Source organism: Oxyura jamaicensis, unplaced genomic scaffold, assembly GCF_011077185.1.
Source record: "Oxyura jamaicensis isolate SHBP4307 breed ruddy duck unplaced genomic scaffold, BPBGC_Ojam_1.0 oxyUn_random_OJ72948, whole genome shotgun sequence".
NCBI lineage: Eukaryota > Metazoa > Chordata > Aves > Anseriformes > Anatidae > Oxyura > Oxyura jamaicensis.
In genome coordinates this window covers 1-8,276 of record NW_023311338.1, presented here as the reverse complement: position 1 = coordinate 8,276, position 8,276 = coordinate 1, and the positions used below count along the sequence as shown (strand labels likewise).

The window sequence follows — 8,276 nt, the reverse complement described above, 5'->3', positions numbered from 1 at the left end:
CCCCCCCCCCCCCCCCCCGCGCCCACGGGCACGGCGGTGCCGCCGGCACACCCGCAGCCCTCGATGTCCCCCGTCGTCACCATCACGCCCAGCAGCACCGCGACGGTGCCAGCCGGCCCCTGGGGGCATGGGGGGTGGCCAGGACGGGGGCGATGGCACAGGCACCGAAACCGCATCCCCGGTGCCCGGCACGAGCCGGTACCTGCCCCGCTGGCACAGCTCCACGAGCGCAGCCCCGCGCCCGTTTCACCTCCCGCTGGGTTTTGGGGAAGGGGAAATATCTGAGGTGCCCCCCAAGAGCTGGGGGGGTGGGGGTGGGGGGTGCTGGGGGGGCAGAGCGAGCACCCCAGGACTCGGCCAGGCACTGCGCTGGGCGTACACGGAGCTTTTCCCCTCTCTGGACCCCAAAGGCCGGCAAGCGGCCAAGGATGACATCAAGCAGAAAGGGGAAACTGAGGCACGGCACCCCCAAAGGGCAGCGGCCAGCATCACAGCTGCAGAGCCCGGAGCGAGCCCCCATCCCACCCCCGACCCCGACGCAGCATTCTGCGGAGCGCCCCGCGCCCCACCACCGCCCCATGGGCTCAAGTGCCTGGCTCCGGGGGTCCCGGCCACGGATGCTCCCCCCCCATTCCCCCCTCCATCTCCTCCCCCCTACCTTCGTCTTCCCCGTCATCCTCCTGATGAAGCTGAGGGTTCGGCCCAGGGGGCTCCCTTCCCGGCTCCCCGGCTCGCCCGAGGCCGCCAGCTGCCCGCAGCTCCCGGCGCCGAAGCTGCGGGAGGAGCAGGATCAGCCTCACAATCCCCCTCTGTCCCCGGGCGTCCGCGGGCCAGGAAGTAGGGAGGAGCGAGCCGAGCCGCCGCGGCCCCCCGGCTTCTCCGGGGTGGCTGCTCCGCCGCAGCTGGGCCCGGCACAGAGCCCTTCTGTTCGCTCCCCGCCGAGCACGGGGGCACGCGGGGACCCCCGGGGTGGCATCGCGGGACGGTGCCTGCGTCCCCTCCACGGCCACCCCGCGGCGTCGCCTGCCCCACGAGGTTGGGATGGGGCAGCCCCACGGCAACGGGCACGTCCCCGTGGTTGTGGGGTGACCAACACGGCCCCTTTTGGCATCTCCCACAGCAAAGCCAACCTCGGCCCCGTGCGCGCTTGGCGGAGGGTGAGGTTCCCCCCTCCGAAACCAGCAGGGCCAGGGGGCTCGGCACCCCCCCCTGTGACCTCCCGTCCCCGTCCCCGCGGGGCTCCCCGCCAGCCCCGTGCCCTGACCCCCCCCGGCGTGCTGCCCTAATGAGGACAGGAATGGGCTGTGACAGGCGCTGGGGCCGCGGGGCCCCACGGGCACAATGCGCCTCGAGGGGGGGGCGGGGACAGCGCTGGGGGGGCACCGTCCCCTCCAGCCCAGGGGGAGTCTGCTCCTGGTGCCCCCCGTGATGTGTACCAGGACCCCACCGGCCGTTAACCCATCAAGGTGCAGGATCGGTGCTGCTTTGGGGGGGGCCGCCTTCGCACCCCAGAGCAGGGGCCGGGTGCTGGGGTCACCGCCCGCACCCACCGCAGCCCCCCCCGGCGCCCCCACACTCACCCGTTGGCCAGGCTCTGCTGGGAGGCGAAGGGGGAAATTTCTGCAAAGGGCAAAGGGAGAAGGGGCCCGAATGAAAGGAGGGGCTGGGCTGGGGTCCCGTCGCCCCCGCAGCGCCCCCGCGGGCACTGCCACTCACCCACTGCCTCGGGGAAGCTGTCGATGACGCCGAGGGACGCGGATTTGGCGAGGGCGCAGCCGCCGGCGCTCCTGGCCCGGTACACCTGCAGCCTCTGCGCGTCCTCCTGCCAGCAGGCACGGGGTGGGCAACACCGGGACCACCGGGACCACCGGGACCACCGGCCCCAGTCCCTGCCACAGCCCCCTAGGTGCGGGACGGTGGCTGCCCTTTGTGGGGCCAGCAGGGTCCCCGTGCGCCGGGTGGTCCCTGGGCTCACGGCCCTTTAATTTCCCCCTCCCCAAAAGGAAGCTCCCCCCGGAAAATAACGCAGCCCAGCCCCGGGATGATGGCGGAGGCACCTGGGGGCAGGGGCTCTGCTGGGCTGTCTCCATCCACCGTGGTTCCTGGGGTCCCCTGCCCTCAGCCCTGCGCCGCTGGCTGCACGGGGAGGAAGAGGAGCGGCATCTCCTACCTGGGCCCGCTGCAGATCGGCCTCATCCTCCTCGTCCAGGGACAGCAGGGACTCGGTGCTGCGGACGAGGGGGGCTCGCCGGGGGTCCCGCCGCCGCCTCCCCAGCTCATCCAGCAGCTCCGTGCTGGAGCCGAAGTCGTCGGGGCTCAGCCCCTTGAGGCTCACGCTGTGGCGGGGAGAGGGGCACCCTGAGCTGCGGCACCCCGGGGTGGGGGGCACCGAACCGGGGCAGCCACGGCACCGGTGCCCTGAGCCCCCACGGCAGCCCCGTATGCGTGGGGCGAGCCTTGCTCGGTGCCGTGTGGGGGCATCCTGACCACCGGAGCGGGGGGCGCGGGGGGCTGGCGTGGGGACACGGGGGGGGGTTGCAGCTACCTGAGCTGGTCGTAGCCGGGGACCCCGCGCAGCTCCTTGCCCGGCTCCCAGCTGTGCCGGCGGAAGGGGTCCCGGCTGCGCATCGAGGTCCGCAGGGCACACGCTCGCCGCAGCGGCACCCCCCGGAACCGGTCTTCATCCTCGTCTTCCTCCTCCTCCTCTTCCTCCTCCTCTTCCCAGCTGGCCTCGGATCTGGGGCTGGGCAAAGTGACGGGCTCCAGGGCCGACATGCAGCGGCGCTTCTGGCCCGGGACCCCGCAGAGGGCTCCCTCGCAGGGGCCCAGGAAGATGTCGGGGCCGTCCATGGGCTCAGGGCCGGGGCCGGGCGCTGCGGGATGCAGGAGCGGAGGCCTCAGGGATGGATGCGGCCGGCCCGGCCCCGGCGGGGGGCATGGGGCGAGCTTGGGGTGGTCCCAGCTGAGCTCTGCAGACCCCATCAGGCCCCTCCAACCCCACAAGCACCCCGCAGGCTGCTTTTACAGCTCCGAGCAGCCCGTAGAGGCCATAAAGAGGAGCTGCCCGTCCCGGTCGCATCCCCCTGCGCTGACCTTGCCGAGCCCCAAGCACCGTGCGGGGCCCCCGACCCCGCAGAGCGAAGGGGAGGGCACCCACCCCCCCCCCCCCCCGGCCCCCAGCCCTGCACGAACACGCTTGGGGGCTGCGCGGGTGCCCCTGGACGGCCCCCGGCTGTGTTTGCCCTGGCTCGCAGGAGCCGCCAGAACCACCCTCGCCTCGCTGCCGGTTACTCATTAAGCACCCAGGAATTTGGCTGGGATGAGAGCAGCTCCTCTCCACCAGGGCTCAGCTCAGGGGGGGGTGTGTGTGTGAACCGTTGTGTCCCCCCCGCCTCACCGGCAGGCACCGCAGGATGCAGCCCGTGCACCCGCGTGCTTTGCTGCGGCTCAAAACCCCCCCCGAATTTCACCTCTGTGGGGCTCAGAGCATCCCCTGGGAGCCGTTTCCCCGGGGATGGGGGCGCTCAGGGGCTTTGCAGGTGCCTGGGGACGGGGATTTGCCACCAGCACCCAGCGTTTGCTGGGGCTGGTCCCAGGACAGCAGCAGGAGGGGACCCGCGGTGCTGCTGCCGTTACGGGCACGGAGCCATCGGCACCGGGCACGGCATCGGCTGGGTCCCCAGGGGAGGTTTTTGGCCCTTCGGTGCCCCAAACCCTGCTCACGTGCTCCTTCCCTCGGATTCTGCGCACGCGGGGCCCGGGCGGTGGGGGAACAAAGCCCTGGCCATGCCCCGGGGGGAGGCTGTGCCCTGCTGCCGAGCCCCGGGGGGGGGACGGGGACACCCCAAAAACCCCACGGGCTGCCCATGCTGAGCAGCCCTGAAGGAGAGGCCGTAGCAGGGAGCAGCTTCCAGCCCCCAAACCCAGCTCCCCGCCACACCTGGCCCCTCCAGTGCCCACGTTACACCCATTAAACCCCATTAAAAACCCCATAAAAAAATAATATAAAAAAATAAAAATCCCTCCTCCCGCTCCCTTTAGCTGGGTGCAAACCCTGTAAGCACCCCAAGCCCAGCAGCCCAAGCCCTGCGCTCCAGCCCGTGCCACCCACCCCTGCCCAGGTCCCCAAAACCCCAACAGCAACAGGCTGGGGGGGAAGGGGGGTGCCCGGGGGGGGGTGGTCCTGGGCCGCACGGCCGCCCCCGGCCCCGACTCACCCCGCTGCGCCCCGGCCCCGCAGGCAGCTCTGCCCCCGGCCGGCCCCGCTTGGGCCAGGCAGGGAAATGGGATGAGCTCCGGCGCTTTCCTGTTTTTCCATTCCCAGCCCCGGTGGCTGATAAAAAAAACTTCCCTCCGTGCCTCCCCAGCACCTGCCCCGCGGGGCTGCCCAGGACAGGACCCGGCTTTGGGAATAAAAACGGAAGAATAAAGAAACAGAACTGCTGCTCCCCGGCCCTGCTCCCGGCGCAGCCTCGTGGCGAGAACAAGCAGAGCCGGAGCACCGCCGAGCTGTGCCCGCAGCTGGCAATTAACACGGCAATTAGCAGAGGCACCGTGTGTAAGGCTCAGCCTGGGATGGGTGAGGGTCCCCCCCAGCACCCGCGGTGAGGGCACGTCCCGAGGGGGACCTGCAGGGGGCCGGCGGCGCTGGCACTTCTGCCACCGGTGAGCAGGGCTCGACCCGGAGGCCACCTGGTGATTTATGGCCTGGAGGGGTTTGTGAAGGCGTCGGCGCCCAGAAAAGTGCCCGGAAGGTCCCAGAGCTTCTTGGTTTTGTGCACGGAGGCAGCCGGGGGCTTCGCGGCGTGAGCCCAGGGGCTGGCAGGAGCCTGGAGGAGCCTCGTGGCCGAGCAGCGTCCCCCGAAGCGATGGAGACGGGATGAAATCCCACCCCTGAGAGCGACCCTCCAGCATCAGCTGCCACCGCTTGCACCGCCGTGAACCCCACCAGCCCCACGTGCGCCCCCGGCAGCAGCCCACGGGGCACGGGGACACCGTGGGCAGCCTCTCACCGGCACGGCGCCGTCACTGCTCGGTGCCGGGTTGCGCCGGCGAGAGGTCGGCTCCTCCAGGCAGCGGTCCAAGCTCTGCCCCATCGGGGACGGGGGCTTCGGGGGGCTGCCCTCCGCCGTCCCCGGGGTGCTGGGGACAAGAGGTGTCCCCGGATGCCTCGAGTGCCAGCAGGGCTGGAGGGAATCCCGCGCCACAGCGCACCCGGTCTGCGCCTCGAGGCATCTCCCCCAGCACTTTGGACCCAGCCAGGGGCCAGGTCACAGTCACAGCTCCCAGGGGAGGAAGCAAGAAGGAAGCTTGATCCCCAACGGCTGCTCCAGCCCCAAATCCCCGCCCTGAGGACACAGAGGGGCTCGTCCTCGGCTGAGGGCCCGTGGGAGCACGCAGAGGGTGAAGGACGCGCGCGTCGGCATGGATTTCTCTCCGGGAGGAGCTGCGTTCCCTCACACCGGTGACCACCGACCGCCAGCGCCTCGTTCCGGGGTGCCCGGGGGACGCTCGCGCCGGCCGTCGCTGCGGGACGGGGAAACTGAGGGACCGGAGGGACGGGCAGCAGGCTCGAAGGTCCCGACACCGAGCTTTGAATCAAACCCCGCTGGCACCACGGGGGGGGGGCTCTGGTAGCAGGGACCCGGGGGTCCTGTCCCCGCGCCCCCACGGGTGCAGCCGCGGCACGGGGCGAAGAGCCGGGGAAGGCACCAGCACGGGGCTGGGAGGACAAAGAGGACCGGTGGCAGGGGGCTGGATGGGTGCCGTAGGGCCCAGGAGGGGGTGGGGGGGGGGGAGGGTGGCCCCCATGCCACCCCCAGCTCCGGTTTCCCCCCCGGGGCACCCCCCGGGTTGCTGGGGACGTACCTGTCGGTGCCGTGGGGTGGCCCCATGGGACCCGGTGGTGGCGGTGGGCGATGCCGGGCACCAGCCCTGCTCCCAGCTCCCCACCCGGGCGCTCCCCTCCCCTGTCCCTGCCTCTTTCGCACACTGAATAAACCAGGAACCACTTGGCAAATCAGCTCCTTTTGCCTGTTAACCCTTTGCCCTGCGCCGCTGCGGATACTCCGCGTCCCGGCGGTGGAGCACCCCGGGATTCCCAGGGGGCACCCCCCGGAGTTTGGCTTCGCTTCCCGCTCCTCCCCTCTCTCAGCCACGTGCTGTGGCTCCGCGCGGGGCTCTGGGTGCCCTCGGCACAGAGCTGCCCTCCTGCTCCCTCGGTTTTCAGGGGCCAGGAGGAGCCCTGGGGGCCCTCCAGGGGTCTGGGCTGCACCTTTCGGGCTCCCAGGGTCCTTCCCGCGGGAGCCGGGGGCGCACGGGGAGGTACCGCAGCGGTCACAGAGGGGTTGTGCCGCGGGCAGGAGCGGGGCAAACCCCGAGGCAGAGCGCCTGGCGAGGAGCCACGCCCCGTGCCTCAGTTTCCCCGTCCTCCAAAGCTTTTCTCCGCCCTTCCCCTGGGCACCGAGGACCACCCTGGGCACCGGACGGAACCAACGGCTCCCGTCGAGAGGCACCCGCAGGCCGTGAACGCGCCCAGCGTGGTTAATCCCCGGCTGCCAGAAGCGGCCCGGAGGCTCGGAAAGCTCGCGCAGCCTCCGTTCGCCCCGTCCCGGAGCTGCCGCGGCACAGAGCGCCAGCTCAGCAGGAAAAACCCAAACAAAAAAGCCCCCCCCCCGGGGCCCCCTCTCCGCGCTCAGCCTGCCCCTTGGCACCGACCCCTCTCCGATATCCCCGGGGCTGCAGACGGGAGCGGGGAGGGCGCTTGTTGTACACCGTCGGGCGGCACCGGGACCTTTGCGCGGCGTGGCACACACCTGGGGACACAAAGCGCAGCCGCGGGGCTCCGCTGGGTCTTCCCGAGGCAGCCCCTTCCCAGCCCACGCGCAGGTTTTGGGGTGCAGGGGAGCCCCGCAGCCGTTTCGGCTCCTTCTTTTCCAGCACCTGAGCTGAGCCCACGGACACGCGGAGGCTCCGCAGGCCAGGAGCAGCCGGGGCACCGAAACGTGAGATCGCTGCAAAGATTTCCGAGGGCTTTCTGGATGCGGCGCCTGGTCGGCACGGTGCGGGGTGTCCTCAGGGCGCTCACCCCGGCAGATGCCACGGGGCTGGAACACAGCTCCAGCTCCGGAGCCCCGCCAGCACCGCGCACACCTGAGAGCAGCGCTCCCAGCGCGACCCCAGGCTCCGAGAGCGACGCCATCAGAGATCCCGCACCGCTCGCACCAGCCTCCCGGCACAACCAGCCCCGTCTGCCCTCAAAAAGCCCGGGGAAGAGGCGTCGCCTACCTTCCCCCCTCCCCGGTGCTGCCAAGCCAGGCAGAAACCGTCCCACAGCCGGAGCAGCCTTACCTCCCGGCCTCACGAGGAAAACCCCGCTGCTGGGCACGTCGCAAGCGGGGCTGTGAGGACCCAGCACGAAGCCCCCCGGCCCTCCTCGCCGGCACCCTTCGGAGCGTGGCCTTTGGGCACCCAGCGGTCCCCCGAGTCCTGCCACGAAACAAAGGCTGCGGCCGGCGGCGGCGAAGGTTGGGGCGAGGGGGCGAGGAATCCCGGCGTGGAAACATTGTTCGGGTAACAAAGGCGCAGTGTTGGCTCCAGCGCGGCCCCGGATTGCTCCCCACCAACACCGAATTCTCGGCTGCCACCACCGCGTTCCCTAAAGGGGGGGGGGGCTCCAAGCCCTGCGGAGCCTGGCGAGGGCACCGAAAGGCTGCAGAGCCCCCGCGTGAAGCTCGGGGCCAAACCAAGCCCCGCTTGCCATGTACGGGACAGCGGGCAGAGCAGCCGCTGCTCCCCACGCGTCCCCCTCGATCACGCCGGCACTTATCTCACCGACGGGTTCATTTGTGAGGTTCTTGAACTGGAAGGATTGGATTGTGGAGGTGTTCTCCTGACCGCCCACCCTTCTGGAGGTGCCTGCAGGGACCTCAGCTGCTTCTCGAGGCGCCTCCAGGGACCTCAGCTGCTCCTGGAGGCGCCTCCAGGGACCTCAGCTGCTTCTCGAGGCGCCTCCAGGGACCTCAGCTGCTTCTCGAGGCGCCTCCAGGGACCTCAGATGCTTCTCGAGGCTCCTCCAGGGACCTCAGATGCTTCTCGAGGCTCCTCCAGGGACCTCAGCTGCTTCTGGAGGCGCCAACGAGGCCACGCGCCCATGGCGGAGCACGAAGGGCTGCGGGACCAGCGAGGGATGTCCGTGAGCTGTGACCCCGGGACCCCCCCGGACACCGACTGAGGAGCACAGCGACGGCCCGGGGCGGCAGGGCAGGAAAAAGCAA

The 8,276-nt window shown here is 70.9% G+C and overlaps 1 protein-coding gene across 1 annotated transcript; it reads right to left on the bottom strand.

Moving 5' to 3' along the window:
* Window positions 1-569: 569 nt before the first annotated feature.
* Window positions 570-7,421, bottom strand: LOC118160022 (A-kinase anchor protein 13-like; the record flags this gene model as incomplete). Its single annotated transcript, XM_035314558.1, has 6 exons — window positions 7,351-7,421; window positions 2,546-2,873; window positions 2,171-2,336; window positions 1,717-1,822; window positions 1,581-1,620; window positions 570-773 (listed from the first exon to the last, which is right to left on the bottom strand). Coding segments are annotated over exons 2-6 (821 nt in total), but the record flags the coding sequence as incomplete, so codon positions are not given.
* Between the last annotated feature and the right edge of the window lie 855 nt (window positions 7,422-8,276).